The sequence below is a fragment of the Sus scrofa genome, chromosome 18, assembly GCF_000003025.6.
Source record: "Sus scrofa isolate TJ Tabasco breed Duroc chromosome 18, Sscrofa11.1, whole genome shotgun sequence".
Lineage (NCBI taxonomy): Eukaryota > Metazoa > Chordata > Mammalia > Artiodactyla > Suidae > Sus > Sus scrofa.
In genome coordinates this window covers 11,953,386-11,970,277 of record NC_010460.4, presented here as the reverse complement: position 1 = coordinate 11,970,277, position 16,892 = coordinate 11,953,386, and the positions used below count along the sequence as shown (strand labels likewise).

The following is a 16,892-nucleotide window of genomic DNA, read 5'->3' as shown; positions in this document are numbered from 1 at the left end:
TAGTATATAATGTGTATTTGCATTAAGTGCTCAAGCACCATGCGAAGTAAAATTAGAAGATTTCATTGCCACCTTTGAGACTAAAACATTCTAATTAGGGAGCTTAGAGAAAGGCCAAAGATAGTTTATAACAAAATCCTATGAGATCAGACTCCAAATACAGAAGAAAAAGACCCCAGGCGGCAAAATCCAAATGTCATGATTCTCAATTATTTGCCTTTGCTAAATATAGCAACATACGGAGAGGGCAAATTGCAACAAAGATGAGACAAACTGGGGGAAACACTCGTGATATTAAACTTTAGCCCAATTCCATCTTTTCTTCAAAAATGACTACAAGGGGGACTAAGCACTGATCTTTAAGGCAAACCAACGGTAGTCAATATTCTAAGTTTTATTTCTGCTCATTAAAAAAAAAATAAAAAGCAACATTTCAATTGTGTACACATACTTCTTCACAGCTTTGACCAATTATTAAGGACAAATGGAAACAGATCTGTTTCTGTTTGTAGAAGAAATTCATCATCTGCAGTCTTCAGTCTGATGATCTGACCACACCCTTAGTCTGGGGAACAGGAAAGTCTGTAGCGGAGGAGTAACTTAGAAAGATCACGTTTGAATCCACCTTGGCAATCACAAAGTCGCTCCTAACCATTAAGGGTGTAGATTCCCATAAGCGACATATGTTTTAGGAAACTGGAAAGACTGTGAGGTGGGATTGAAGAAAGTGAACTGTCCGAAGGAAAACAAAAGACAGATGGAGGAGACAAGGGAGGGAACCAGATTCTATTTCAAGGACCTACCGTTCCATCCCCACCACAGGCCAGAATTCGCAGATTTGGTACTTTCCTATACAACTCAAGCCTGTAGAGGAAACAGAAGAAAAAGTAACCAAAAGAGCACATCGCTGGCCATAGCAGAGAACATTATTCCCACACACAACGAAAAAGAAGGGGAGATGCAGGGTGTCCACTGGAGAAAATATACAATCACGAAGATGATAATAGCACTGAAACTAGTTATCAAGTAATCAAGCAAGAAGACTGACTCCAACAATTGGATTAGAGGTTGCAGCAAACCTCGTTTTTAAGTAGCCAACACTGGAATGAGGTTTTAGCATGTCCTAGTGTTTTACTGTCCAGAATGCTTATTAATGTGTAAACCCACATTATTTTCCTCATTAGTTTTTATTTTATTTTTTAACTATTTATTTATTTATTCGTGCTTTTTTAGGGCCACATCCACGGCACATGGAAGTTCCCAGGCGCAGGGTCGAATCAGAGCTATAGCTGCCAGCCTACGCCACAGCCCCAGCAATGAGTGATCAGAACTGCATCTGTGACCTACACCACAGCTTACAGCAAGGCAGGATCTCTGACCCACGGAGCGAGGCCAGGGATCGAACCCGCATCCTCATGGGTGCTAGTCAGATTCGTTTCCACTGCGGCACAACAGGAGCTCCCTTTCCTCATTAGTTTTGCCTTCTCTCTTTCCAATCAAGCTCCTCCCTCTTTTCTCAGAGAAAATCATCATTAATCAATGGCCCTTATACATCTACTTATATTTCATTAGCTCTTCCTGGAATTATGTATTCTTCAAAACTATAATTCCCATTTCCAACCTAGAAAACCTTCTCTAGAGAGATGGGGACAGACACCCCACTCGTGTTATTACTACCACACCCCAATTCCACCTCACTTTCAACTCTACTAGCTAACACTCCAACCCCCATTGACACTTCTCGGCCCGAAGAGGGATGACTGACTGAATCTGCTTAATTTTGAATTTGCCTGCTTGAAACTAGATCTCCCCTGCTGTCTCTCAAGAAAATGCGATGACACTGCTCCTGCTGAAACCTTTGCTTAAGTGAAGCGTTTAATGGCTCCATTCCAGACAACGTCACGTAATATCTTTTTTTCTGAAAAGAGTTCCTGTCCCGCCACGTTCTTTATGGTAATCTATGAATTACCTACCTGGAGTCTAACTAAAATGATAAAAATCTTAAGTAAACATGTAAGAGGGTAAAAGCCAGAGTAGCAGATTTGCCTTAAAACAGCCAAATACAGAAAAAAAAAAATATATATAGAAGCCTTATAGCAAACTCTAGCGGCAAAGAAGTTCCTAGATTAAGAGAATGACAACAGAAATTAATTTTCATTTTTAATGTTTTACTGCATGCTTCAAATACACAATTTTCTACTTCATACGGGAATATTATTTTTCTAGAAATTATCTGAGCTGGTGTTTCTTTGCCTCTGATAGAGTTATTTATTTTAAAAGAATTAATATTCCTTAAATTCTAGCGTTTATCAGATGACATATGAACAACCTTATCAGATGAGGGGTTTTTTTTAATGATACAAATTAACTTATATACGAAACAGACATAGACTTACAGACACAGAAAACATACTTACCAAAGGGAAAAAGGGGTGAGGATAGATGAGGAGGCTGGGATTAACATATACAACTATACATAAAATAGATAAGCAACAAAGACCTACTGTATACCACAGGGAACTATATTCAATATGTTGCAATAATCTAGGATAAAAAGAATCTAAAAAAATATATATATATATACACAAATATATATGAATCACTTTGCTGTTTCCTGAAACTAACACAACATTGTAAACGACCTAAACAGCAATAAAAAATTAAATAAAAATTAAATAAAAATAAAAATCATTACATAAAAAACCAAAAAATAAATAAAAATTAAAAAATAAACAAATAAATAAAAGTTTTTTTAAAAAAGGAAACAGACGACAGCAGCAATGTCCCTGCTCTTTCCCAACCCACACTCCTCCACCAAAGGGAAGATACAGGACACACATCACTTACAACTAGACATTATTTTCATCACTTCCCACAAAAGCAGAGGATAAAATTTCTGAGAGGCTCAGATAAGGGATTGAAAAGGAATTAAAATGTCTCCCCAACTCTGGAAAGGCATCCATAGATCAGTCAATCAATCAATCAATTACTTTCAAATGGACACAGATGCACACACACAACCTCTAACCCCAACATATGAACATATTCATAAACAGATACGGCCCTTCTCCACAAAGACACACTCACATTCCCATTAGTGTCCATCTCCAGAGTCATACACGCCTACGTAGGCAAAGGATGGCCCCCATCTGAATTCAAACTTGTTCAGGATCGACAGTCACATGCGTCAAAGCCGCCCACGCACTAAGATCTAATAACTCAGCAGAGAGGTGTTCAAGGGAACTACCCAGTGAAGAGGGAAACATGAGATGAGGTTTGAAAAACAAGGTAGAAAGTGGACGGCCAGAAAATTCTTCACGAGGTTGTCAAAAACTGAAGCTTGACTCCTAAGCGGAAAGTCCTTCTCGGATGCCTGACAGAGGACAAACCACAGAGCGTATTTCCGGACTTACGCATCTTTTGGCCCTTCCTGAGACAGATCAAAGACTTGCCGTGGATTCAGATACCACATGAACATCTGCAGGACTTTGGTTCCCTACAAGGAAAGAAGAAGTGACAATAATAGGAAGAAATTTCCAAATAGTAGCTACTCATTTAAAGAACAAAAATATACCCTGTTCTAGATAACAATACCTAATTATAAGCATTTGGAGTAGTAGGTAAGATCACGGGCTTTGGCCATTGAGACACAGGTTGAATGCCTAGATTAGGTTTCTGTTTAAACTGTGTACCTCAGCAAGTTGTTTAGTTTCATTAAGTTCAGCCCTCCTCTCTTTGATGCAGGGCTAAGAATGCCTAATTCAGAGACTTACCGCAAAGATTAAATGCAGTAAGAGTTGAGGAGTACATCACAGTGGCTGGCACGCAGTAAGTGCTTAATGATTAATATTGCTTCGATTTTACCATCATTATTTAATGTAAGACAATCCACATAGGGAAGTAATTAGTCAACCTATGTCATTTAACATTAATTTTTACTTTATTGTGCGTATTACGACTGTCTTTTCAGAACATGAAGTGTGGACAGTATTAGCTAAGTATGATTTTATTGAAATAAATGTTTTAAGCACAGCAAAAGTATCACAGGCTTCCCACTACTTATAATGTCTCTCTAGTCAGTGCTATCAAATACTACTTTGACATTGCTCAATTTCCATGTCTATATCCATTTCTCTATTTCTCCCTCCCATAACCATTTTTAGAGTGTTTTAAGTAATTGTGACATTTATGGACCTATCATGGCAAATGCAAGGCAGTTCTGGAAATCATTTCTTAAAGTGAATTGCGCAAAAAAGGAAATGAAAGAAGAATTTTTTTTTTTTTATTAAGCGGTATCGAAAGAGCTTGAAAACTGAGGAGGGCGCCTCATTTCAGGTCATTACCAACCAGAGCAGATAATGTTTGATCAGTTACTTTTAATTACAGACCCTCTCTAGGATATCACAAGTGCCCTTTCTTTCAAGTATTCCTAAGTTTGTATACCTACATGCTGTGCTTGAGAGTCATCCTAGTATCGTAGAAATAGCATGATATTTAAGTCAGAGCTAACTTGGGTGTTCTAACTGGGCGACTGTGAGCAGAAACTCAGCATGTAAAAGAGGGCAACGTCTATTCTCCAGGGTGATTATGAGAATTAAATGAATTAGTAACAATTACGTATCCAGCACAGCATGTGGCACAAAACAGGCCTCTGTAAATATTAGTCCCTCTCTTTTTTGCTCTTTGTTAATCTATTCATTAACTTACACTTGAGGGTATGAGGGCTAAAGTGTAGATTATAATTATCACATTGTTATGCCAGTGGTTACAGAGGCTAATATAGTTCTTTTGTTCCACATATCATCCAAACCTGTAATTTAAAAGTTCTGCTTTATCATGTGCTTGCTATAAATTTAGGAATAACATTCCATCCTTAATTATTACAACTGATTCTTCAGTTCCACCAAATGACCTATGTTGCTTCCTATAAAATTCAGACATAGATCTAGAGACATAATAATAACTAAATACTAGACCATTCTTCTTTCCCTATCAGGCCTTGGTATCAAGTCAGTTGGGGATTGTTTCAAGTGATTTTTTTTTTATGTTTAATGGGTAACACAAAAATCCTGTTAATGACCAATTTATAAATTTCCAACTGACTTGCTAGAAAATTAATTTTTCATTTTTAGATTACTAGAGCAATATGAATTGTCAATGCTAATTACTCCCCCTTGTCACCTTTGGCTCTGGTACAATGCACGTCTCAATTTTAGCTTCTCTTACACATCTAACAGTAGGTAATTAACACTTTAAAAAATAAAAAGTATTGAGGGGTTTATTTATTCATTTTTTTAATTTCAAATTTCCCTAAAAGGTTTGAGTGTCCACACTGTTCTGGTTTTTCAGTCACTTTTAATTTGTGTTAGTGGAACACCTAATTATCTACATTTATCTTTTGAGGAAGGGGTATTTTTTTTAAAGCTAGCAAGTTTTGCACCTCCCATCTCTTGGAGGTACCACTTACCTAGCAGCCTATTGAAAGGATGCCCTCTGGAGAGGGGCAGGGATAGCCTGCATAACCATACAAGGCTGCCCTATTAGAGTTTACATTCATGAAATAATTTCTCTTTTAAAAGTAGTATTTCAGAGTTTCCATTGTGGCTCAGTGGTAATGAGTAGTATAACTAGCAGTATCCATGAGGACTCGGGTTCAATCCCTGGCTTCACTCAGTGGATTAAGGATCTGGCGTTGCCTAAGCTGTGGTGTTGCTGTGGCTGTGGCATAGGCTGGCAGCTCAGCGCCTAGCCTGGGAACCTCCATATGCTGCAGGTGCAGCTCTAAAAAGCCAAAGAGTCATATTTCCAAAATATGTTCATTAGCTAAAACAGTAAGTGTTTGAATGAAAGTATTGCATTGTTTTACGTCTTTTTGGGGGCGGGGGCAGCACACCTGTGGCAGGCATATGGAAGTTCCCAAGCTAGGGGTTGAATCGGAGCTGTAGCTGCCGGCCTACAGCAACTTGGGATCTGAGCCGCATCTGTGACCTACACCACAGCTTAGGCAACACCAGACCCTTAATCCACTGAGTAAGGCCAGGGATCAAACCCGCATCCTCATGGATACTAGGTCGGGTTTGTTACTGTTGAGCCACAGTGGGAACTTCAGTATTGCATTGTTTTAAATCAATCATGGTGGGCTGGGAAAAGAGGTCTAACCCATTCAAGTCAGTTCTATTAACTCTGTTACTACCTCTTGGATAAGCAACTTCGGGGCTTAAACAGAGGTAATGTATTCCAAAGAACTGAATGGTTTGACAAACACTAATTCACCGTGAAAAGAGTAATTTCTTTCTTTCTCACTGATGAGATGAAATCTGTTCCATCATGTGCACAATTGTCATTCACCGGCAAGTTCCAACACTCCCGTAGTTATCACATGCTATATGCCTTCTAAAAGCTGAACTTCCGTGCAAGAGATTTTTTTTAGTTTTTTCTCAATGAAAACACAGCTTAGGGAGTTCCCGTTGTGGTGCAGTGGAAACAAATCCGACTAGTATCCATGAGGACGCAGGTTCAATCCCTGGCCTCGCTCGATGGGTTAAGAATCTGGCGTGGCTGTGGCTGTGGTGTAGGCTGGCAGCAGTAGCTCTGATTCGACCCCTAGCCTAGGAACTTCCATATGCCCTGGGTACGGCCTTAAAAAACAAAACAAACAAACAAAAAACCCCACAGCTTAGACATCAACTCTAATATATTATGGACAGAGTTCTCCTACATGTGGTTGTAGCTGTAATGCCTCATTGACCACAGAGCTTTTTAGGACTGTGAGACTGAGTACTCCTATGGAATGATAAAACACTGTTCTCTCCAGCTCCAGGTGTTGGGGAACAGGGTGGGGCAGGATAAAACAACTTCCAAGAAAATAGGCAGACAGTTCTAGAGGGAAATGAATGGGATTCCTCCACCTCTACTCCACGCTACACATGGGTTTAGGTGAGGAAACAGAGAGATGGACAAGACAGAGAAGATCCTGTTCTCAAGGCTAGCTCTCTGCAATCTTCATTAAAAAAAAAAAAAAAAAAAAAAAAAAAAAAAAAAACATGATTGGGTGTACAGAGAATTGAGAATGGGTCAGTTCAAATGGCATACGAATCGCCATCAAAGCCTTGTAACTCTCATGCAGGGCTCATACTCTGTCACCAAAGCCTTGGTTTTATACCATGGAGGTATTATCTAGACCATGAAAAGAACTGTCCAGGCTACAAGAAAACCCTGAGGAAGATAACAATGGGAGGAAGAGGTTAAGAAATCTCGTAACCCAAACAATCCCAAAGGAATACCTGATTTATTCAACAAACCCGTATTAGTCTCGATTCTGTGCCCATGTTCACACTCAGAAGCTCAGATGGAGACCCACACAAAATAAGTTAGTTCACTAAAATGGTAAATGCTGGGATGAAGATGCCTATTAAGAAGTATGAGTGGCTGGAGGAGATACTCTTAAGCCCAACTGTGGGATTAGATGAAGGCTTCCTATTTATGTGATACTTGAACTTCGTCTTGAAAGATGAGTCAAGTTAACTATTTCCTTTTACATGGAGTGGAGGAACAAGTTCTAGGGTAAAGGCACCAGATGTGTGAAAAGCCAAGACATGCCATGGAAAATGCATATTCCTCCCACTCTTTGGACCATGAGGCAGGGGTGGTGGGAGATGAACTGTCCAAGGGAGCTGCAGATTAAGGCATGTAGGCTAAGGAGCTTGGGCTTTGTTTGGCAGGAAATGAGAGCCACTGAAGTGTTTTCATCAGGGGAACTGCACTTATGTTTTGATACATCAGTCTGACCACAGATTAAAGAGCTAGACCTCCAGGCTGTAGACCTATCAAAGGGATTATTAGATGGCTTGGTTCAGCCACTGCTATACATTGACGTCTGTTCCTCAAAATTTCACCCTCAATGTGATGGTATTAAGAGGTGGAGAATTTGGAACAGGTACAGGGCAAGATGCTCCACATCACTGCTTATGAGAGAAATGCAATCAAAATCACAATGATGTATCACCTTATACCAGTCAGAGCAGCTATCATCCAAAAGTCTACAAATAATAAATGCCAGAGAGGATGTGGAGAAAAGGTGGGAACGAAAACTGGTACAAACACTATGGAGAACAGTACAGAGATTCCTTAAAAAATTAAAAACAGAGTACCATATGATCTAGCAATCCCACTCCTGGGCCTATATCCAGGGAAAACCATAATTAGAAAAGATAGATGCACCCCCAGTGTTCATGGCAGCATGATTTGCAATAGCAAGACATAGAGGCCACCTAAATGCACATCAACAGATGACTAGATAAGGAAGATGCGGTACACATATACAATGGAGTATCACTCAGCCACAAAACAGAAAGATAATGCCATTTGCACCTACATGGATGGACCCACAGATTATCATACCAAGTGAAGTAAGTCAGAGAGAAGACAAATATCGTACGATATCACTTACATGTGGAACCTGAGATGGTTTTTAAAAAAAGGGAAAAAAAGGAGTTCCCACTATGGCTCAGTGGTTAGTGAACCTGACTAGCATCTATGACGACTCAGGTTCAATCCCTGGCCTCCATCAGTAGGTTAAGGATCTGGCATTGCCGTGAGCTGTGGTGTAAGTCACAGATGCAGCTCAGATCCCACCCTGCAGTGGCTCTGGCAAGGCCAACAGCTACAGTTCCAATTGGACCCCTAGCCTTAGAACCTCCATATGCTGCAGGTGTGGCCCTAAAAAGACCAAAAAAAAAAAAAAAAGGAGTTCCTATCAGGGCTGAGCAGAAACAAACCTCACTAGCATCCATGAGGACGTGGTTTCAATCCCTGGCCTCGATCAGTGGGTTAAGGATCCAGGGTTGCTGTGAGCTGTGCTGTAGGTCACAGATGCGGCTCAGATCCTGTGTTGCTGTGGCTCTGGTGTAGGCAGGCAGGTGTAGCTCCAGTTGGATCCCTAGCCTGGGAACCTCCACATGCTGAGGGTGTGGCCCTAAAAGAAAAAAAAATATATGATAAAAAAATTAAATTTACAAAACAGAAACAGACTCATAGACATAGCAAACAAACATGTGGTTACCAAATAGCAAAGGGGAGAGATAAATTAGGAGATTGTGATTAACATAAACTATGTATATAAAATAAACCACTGTATAACACAGGAAACTATACTCAGTATCCTATAACAAACTATAATGGAAAAGAAAATGAAAAAGTATGTGTGTGTGTGTATATATATATAAAATAAACAACAAAGTTCTACTGTATAACACAAGGAACTATATTCAATATCCTATAATAAACCATAATGGAAAAGAGTATGAAAAAGTATGTGTGCATATGTGTGCGTGTGTGTGTGACTCACACTGCTGTACACCAAAAACATTCACCCATCATTGTAAATCAACTATACTTCAACGAAAAAATTAGGTTAAAAATTGATGGATTTGATTTATCCCTAGGTTGAGCATCACAGAAAATAACATCTTCATTGAGGTTGTTTGTTCAAGTATTTAGAAATAGTTTGCAGACTAAGATTGGAAGTTAATTACTTTTTTCATTCCTCCTTCTTGGTTGAATTTCCCTGCTCTGATTTAGGAGGGAGGCCCCCAGTCTGGAGAAGCCTGTCCACAGATGAGGGTGTGAACTTAGAATGAGCCTGTCCACAGACCAAACACTCCTTCCTCCTATAACTTGCTGATAAGCTCCCTGGGAACTCTGCACACCTGGGCCCTGGGTTTCCCACTGAGCAGTGTGAGCACCCAAGGTCTGGACTCTGGGACCCTCGGGACTGGCTAGCTAGAATAATGTTAGCAGTCAGGACACCTGCTCACAGGGAAGAGAGCCAATATTTTATAACAACTTTATTTATTTTTATTTTTTTGTCTTTTGGGGCCGCACCTGCGGCATATGGAGATTCCCAGGCTAGGGGTCCAATCAGAGCTGTAGCTGCTGGCCAAGGCCAGAGCCACAGCAACTTGGGATCCGAACCGCGTCTGCAACCTACACCACAGCTCACGGCAATGCCAGATCCTTAACCCACTGATCGAAGCCGGAGATCGAAGCCACGTCCTCATGGATGCTAGTCGGGTTTGTTAACCACTGAGCCACGACGGAAACTCCTTTATAACAATTTTATAATTTATAAAACTATTGAATCAGCATGTTGTACACCTGAAACTAATATCACATCATAAATCAGCTATAGCTCAATAAAAAAGAACATCTGCTTAACCATAAATTTATAATCCACGTCACTGGAAGATGTAATTCATGACAGAACGTGCAGGAGACACAGTGTGAGAGCAGGAAACATGGAGAGACATCAGATGGGTTCACGAGATTCGAGTAACAACATGTTAATGGGTTACGGCAGTCAAGAAAAATATTAAGTTTTGAGGTTAAAGCAGAGAGAAGGTTAAGAGTGCAGGCCTATTTCTCAAGCCCTCAGGTTTCCACACTAAAGCGGTTCCCTTTATGAGGGAATAAAGTTTGTCTTTCCTATATAACCTCTTTTCCACATGAAAAGACAAAGTTGATATTGGAGTCCCTAATTCCAGTGCCTGATGCCCCAAATAATTCAGATCCCCACAATAACAGCGGTGCTGCCAACCTCCAAAGCTTTGCAGAACACCCAGTATTGTCTCTACCTTAAGAGGGTTAGAAAGCAGAGGCATTCATCAGGAAGCATCTGTTTAAAAGATGGGATTGTTTAAAAATAGGACATAAAAGCAGTCCCTATATGTGATCAGCTCAATGTATTCCTGCCAAGTGTTGGAAAATCTCTGAACCTTCAGAAAATACTGAAGAAAAAATCTTCCTATTCCTGTCTTCGCCTTCTAAGACCAGAGAACTATTCTGGTTTTTTCTTAAAATATACATTATTATTCATTAAAATTTATCTGCTATACAAAAAACAAACAAACAAAAAAAAACCAAACCAAACAAAAACAAACAACAACAAAAAAACACAGCTAAACTCTATAGGCATTTTACTTCCCAGCAGATGGCGACATAGGCTAGTTATTTCAAGAACAGACGCTGAAGCAGGTTTTCTGTTTTGTTTTCGGGGATTTTTTTTTTTTTTTTTTAAGTTTGAAGTCTAAGCTTTAAGATCAGAAAAGAGGGGAATGCTTTGCATCTCGATACAGATGAGCAGAATAAATGAGTTCTTAAAAGGCAAAAATCAGGATTTAACAACAGCGACCACAAGGTATTTCTCTATTGATTGCAGGAAACTGGCTAATCAGTGTGGTTTCCACACAGCAGCAACAGCACCACCAGAGAGCTTTGCTAGAAAAGCAGGATCTCAGGGCCACTCCTGGACTCACTGAATCAGAATCTGCATTTTAACAGGATTCCCAAATGACTCATATGCACATTAAAGCTTATGGGGGAAAAAGTCTATGATTCTCAATGCTGGCTAATCAGAACATCATCTAGAAGCTTAGACCAGTTAAGAGTCCTATCCTCACAGGCTCTCAGTTTGGGGCGGAGTAGACATCACTCTTTAAAAGCTGCCAGGGTTATTCTGATATGCAGTGAGGGTTGAGAACCACTCCTCCAAGCTAAGAGATGGAAGACCATAAGCTGAGATGCTGTTTTTTGAACAAAAAGAAATAGACTTTCAACTCAAACCCTCACCTGCTGTGCTCCTCAGGCAAGCCTCAGAGAATCTCAGAGACCCTGAAATGGCTCTGATAACATTTCCCTAAATGTGTCCTACAAAAGACCTACAACAGAAGCATCCTCGATGTTCGCTAACCACTGTCCTCACCCAAGACCCTCGTATCCAATTTTATGGGGTAGAATATTTCAACAAGTGTGTATGTGTGTGGGGGGGGTTTCGTTTACACAAAAATTTGAAAGCCACTGGAGTATAGGAAGGGAGTAAGAGGCACCTATGCAAATAGTATTTACCTGAACTGAGCAACTGATGTTGAACTAAAATTTCCTGAATTTTCTTAGAATTAAAATTTCCAGATAAGGATTCTGAGGAGTGGTATTTCAAAGGTTCTCATGATTGAGTGAGTCAAACAAACATAATTGAAACCTGCCTATGAGGTAAACTAAAGTGAATGGTCTCCCTTCTCAAATACAGAACAACACAATATGTACCGTTTGAGCACAGAATGTTCCAGAAGGAGAAACTCCAGGTAAGAGGGGGTGTGTCACCCCCAGTTTCCCCTTCCTTGGGTTCATTTGCCTTGTTTTCACTACCATAGCTTTTTCTCCTTTGCCTCCTTGTCTCAACTGTGGTTCATTTGGGCCAGAGAGGAAAAATGAAGGAGGAGGGCAAAGCCATAGAGGCAAGAAGATTCGAGGGAGCTCAGGAATGAGCAACTCCCTTCCTTTGATTTTGCCTATTTTCTCAAAAGGGATGGTTTCCTTCACGCCCTGACTCCCCATCATACAGCTGAATGTCCCCTCAACTGCAATGCTAAGGGCGTGTTACAGCTGCAGCTCAGGAAAGGCTAACCCCACCATCCTTGACGGGGGCCCTGCTCACCACAATCGGGGGAGTCACAGCTGTACCATCCCAAGACTGGGAAGGAACCGTAAATATATTTAGTAGCTGGAGGTCAAGTTGAATGTACCTGGATGTTTGGATTTCTTTACAGTTTTCCCAACATTTCACATCATTCTGTGTATTTATTAGGCTTAGTAGAGAGTTCTATTAACAGAGGGGATACACAGAAATATAAATTTATGTAATATTCTTTTTGTCTTGGTTAGTCATACGCCTGAGAATCCTAGACCTTCTGGAGGTGATATCATTAAGGGCCATGCATTTGCAAGCCAAAGTGCATAAAATGACAGAAAGTCATTAAGCCTTTTCTTTCTTGTTTTTTTTTTTTTTTTTTTTTTTTTTTGTCTTTTTAGGGCATACAGAAGTTCCCAGGTTAGGGGTTAAATCGGAGCTGTAGCCACCAGCCTATGGTACTTTAGCCAAAGCAACACCAGATCTGAGCTGTGTCTGTGACCTACACCGCTGCTCATGGCAATGCCAGATCTTTAACCCACCGAACAAGGCCTGGGATCGAACCCATGTCCTCATGGATACTAGTGGGGTTCATTACTGCTGAGCCACAACAGGCACTCCTAAGAGTTTTGTTTCTAATAGCTGGCCATTTTTAAAGTTTGAGCACTTCACTGTGATCTCAAATTCCTCAAACACATTTTACCCTCTTCCCCAAAATAATTCTTCCCTTTCCTGAAAACCCATTAGTAACAAAGCCGCTTGCCAGATAATCAGGTGGAATATCTTGCTGCTCTTCTTCCCTTTACGTATCCCATTCATCCAGGCAGCCATCCATTAGTCCACCTGTCCACTCATCCACTCACCAATCCATCCATCCTTGAGCTGCCCCTCATTCTATCGATGCTCAGTGACTAGCCTCCTAACTTAGACATAACCTCTGTGCCTAATTCATCTTCCATCATACTATTCCTTTATTTAAATTTTTTTCAAAACTGAAAAACTTAAGCAAAAAAACAAGGTTTCACTGTATAAATCCAAAACCCTCAGCCACGTTTGAAGACACTGCTCCATGGGTTCCGTCTAATCTTTCATCACATTTCTACTAACTTTAATAGGTATGCTCTCTTCCCCATACTGGGCTCAAAATGAATCCTCTTCATCATAACCTCCCTTCTTCAATACATACTGCTTATTAAGCAATTATTTGTTCACTACCATATGCCATGTACTAGAAATCAGAGGTTCAAAGGTGCAGCCCCTGGGGGGAAAAGAAAAAAAAAAAAAGGAGTTTCCACTGTGGTGCAGTGGGTTAAGGATCTGGTATTTCCTGTGCTGTGCTGTGGGTGCAGCTGTGGTTTGGATTCAGTCCCTAGCTTGGGAACTTCATATGTTGTGAGTGCAGCTAAAAAAAAAAAAGTAATCCCCCCCCACCCCCCACTGTGGCCTCCTCTGGCATTATAAAGCCCGTATCATTGAGTAAAGATACCTACAGGGCACCTATGTCACAATTCACATAATACAGGTGTGTGTTAGGACTGCTGTAGCACAGTGGAGACATAAAAGATCTTGAGTAATAATCCCTATCTCTGCGCCTAGGAGAGCAAAATCACAGCCAAGATCTTCAGGCCCAAAGCTGTACCTCAAGGCTCTACCTCCCCAGGACCCAGGGCCCTGCTCTTACTGGAAATCCAGACTGCAGGTTCATGGGCAAGGGGCTGTGTTTGCTGGGGCTTTTGCATCACCCCAAATCATCTCCACCGGAGCAGCCAGCACTCCTTCAATTAAACCTCATTCATTGCAACAGTGGGCAGGGAGATCAACTTTGAGCAACTGTTCAGGATGATGCTACTGAGCAATAAAGGGTGAAGGGGGATTTGACACAGTAGACAGAAGGAAAGGGGCATGATTCCAGCGTTCCCTCCTGTGCATGAATACGGGTCCACTGCCCACTTGAGCCACTTCCCTGACACCACTTCCCTCTCACTCCCAAGTCGCCGCCTGCCTCTGAAATGCCACATCACTTGCCATCTGATACACTCACTTCAGAACTCACATACAGTTAATGCTTCTGGGGTTCTTTTTCCCCATGTGCCCCTTCTGTGCCGTTAACAAACAATATCCCTAGAAAACTCACTTATGATTTCTTGAGCTGTTTTCTGTTTAGTGAGAGAGGATGTAATCTTAGATCATCTCTGAAGTCTCTGTCTTTAATAATTTATACAGAGATTGAAACAGTAACAGTCTATATCTTTTTAATTAAAATATAGGTGATTTACAATGTTCTGCAAATTTCTGCTATACAGCAAAGTGATCCAGTCTCTCTCTCTCACTCACGCACACATATATACATATACTCTTTTTCTCATATTATCATCCATCATGTTCTATCAGGTTTACTTCTTTTTTTCCCATTTGGATTCCTTTTTTCCATTGTATTTTTTAATTAAAATATAGTTGACTTACAGTGTTGTGCCAATTTCCACTGTACAGCAAAGAGATGCAGTTATACATATATGTGTGTGTATGTGTACACACAAATTCTTCTTTTTTAATATTCTTTTCCATCGTAGTCTATTCCAGGAGATTGGATATAGTTCCCTGTGCTACATAGTAGGACCTTGTTGTTTATTGATTCTAAATGTATTAGTTTGCATCTACTAATCCCAAACTCCCAGACAGTGTGTCCCCACTCCCTCTCCCGCCCCCTTGGCAACCACAAGTCTGTTCTCCATGTCTGTGAGTCTGTTTCCGTTGTGTAGGTAGGTTCATTTGTGCCATATTTAGATTTCATATATAAGTGATATCATATGGTATTTGTCTTTCTGACTTACCTCACTTTGTATGGGGAACAGGCTATATCTTAACTACACTGTCCCCTCCTCAAAGGCACAGGACAATTTTCTGAATGCCCTCGAGAAAATAATTTAATAAATGTGTTTTCTATAAAGAGTCACAATAAAATAAAACATACCTGACATTAATTAGCATGTGGTACAGAGGGTGAGAATCATGGAGTTAGTTACCCTAGGAAGGCTATCCCAAGACCAGACCTAGAAAGAGGGCAAGATTCAGGACAAATTGAACCTCACTCCTGAGAAACTCCTCTGCAGGTCCTCCTCCAATGAGAGCTTTGGGATCAACATCATTACGACACGAAGACCGTCACTCAGCAACTCAAAGGACAGGCTGTTGAAAATAGATTATTTCTCTACTTACAACCCACTTCTCTCCCCTGGTCTCTGCAATGTCAGGAGAAGACTTTTAACACAGCAAGTTATTAAGAATTTTGAGGAAAGGAAGGAAAGGGGACTCCTACTTCCTTTAAATTACAAGCTCCCATGATAGAAGCTTTACAGTAATTAACCCAGCCTGGAAAATGCCCATGATCTTTCATAAGAAGAACACTGCCTTGGATCAATTCTAATTCTACGACTCCCCTCCTTATAGGGGGTTACTGAACAGTTGTAAGTTGTTCAGCGTGAAACTTGAGAGAATCTTATCTCAAAATGTAAAATGTGCACTTAACGGACACAGGCAGTAGTTTATTATCCAATCTCACATGAAAATAACTGAAAACCAGAGCCCATCAAAGCGTGTTGATAAGAAGCCCCAGGGAGCAGGAAGAGAATTAGATGAGGAGACAAAGACTTGGACTCTAGAACAATTTCTACCCTCTCGAGAGCTGTGTACTTTAGACATGTCCTTGCATAACTTTTCTAAGATTCTTCCTTCATCCTCAAATGAGGCTGACATTAATCATGCTATCGGACTTGGGCAAAGACCACATGAAAGCTGGGAGAAGTGGGATCTATTCTTGATAGCCTTGGTGGTGTCTGTTGTTTATGACTATCATAGATAATGAATTTTTGCTTTCTCTTTCCTCGGAAAATAGGGGAAAAAGCAGTCAGATCTAAATTATAATAGAAAGATAAGTTCAAAAAGAATGTCCTAATTCTAGGACTTGAGGAACCTGAAACATATTAAAGAGATTGTAGAATGACGTTCCTTGAAAATCTATGAGGAAATGGTAGCTGTTAAGTTGTTGAGCACCTTTGCTAAGGTCTTATGTGGAAGTAGAGGAATAAAGCCTAGAATCTCTAGGTTTTGCCTGAGCAAAAGACTGCCTCCTCCTGGAGAAAACAGTGGTCCCCCAATGCTTGGGTTCCTGGGTGGTACTATTTTTACCGGTGCTGCCAACTGTGTTTTCAAGAAAGCATCTACATTTCCAAGGGAAACTCACGCAAAATGACTCACCTGGTTGCCTCCACTCTTGGGGTTCACAAACACAAGCAAGGGTTTCATGAGAGGTGAAGAGATAGGTTTTATCACAAAAGGACGCCCTTTGTTTTCCTGCTGAACAAAGAAAGAGCACTACTGAGACACAGATCCATGACCCTGAAGCAGTGACAGTGAGAAAGTCCTAGTACCT

The 16,892-nt window shown here is 40.6% G+C and overlaps 1 protein-coding gene across 11 annotated transcripts in view; it reads right to left on the bottom strand.

Moving 5' to 3' along the window:
• Positions 1-16,892, bottom strand: part of DGKI (diacylglycerol kinase iota) — a 482,044-nt gene that overhangs the window by 216,821 nt on the left and 248,331 nt on the right. For 8 of the 11 annotated variants that reach the window (XM_021079007.1, XM_021079004.1, XM_021079006.1 and 5 more), the window contains 3 exons: positions 16,718-16,816; positions 3,414-3,496; positions 804-864 (listed from right to left, as the gene is read on the bottom strand). In XM_021079007.1, coding sequence (XP_020934666.1) covers positions 804-864; positions 3,414-3,496; positions 16,718-16,816 — 243 coding nt within the window. The remainder of the gene's footprint in view (positions 1-803; positions 865-3,413; positions 3,497-16,717; positions 16,817-16,892) is intronic. The other 3 variants (XM_021079008.1, XM_021079005.1, XM_021079010.1) reach the window with 1 other exon arrangement.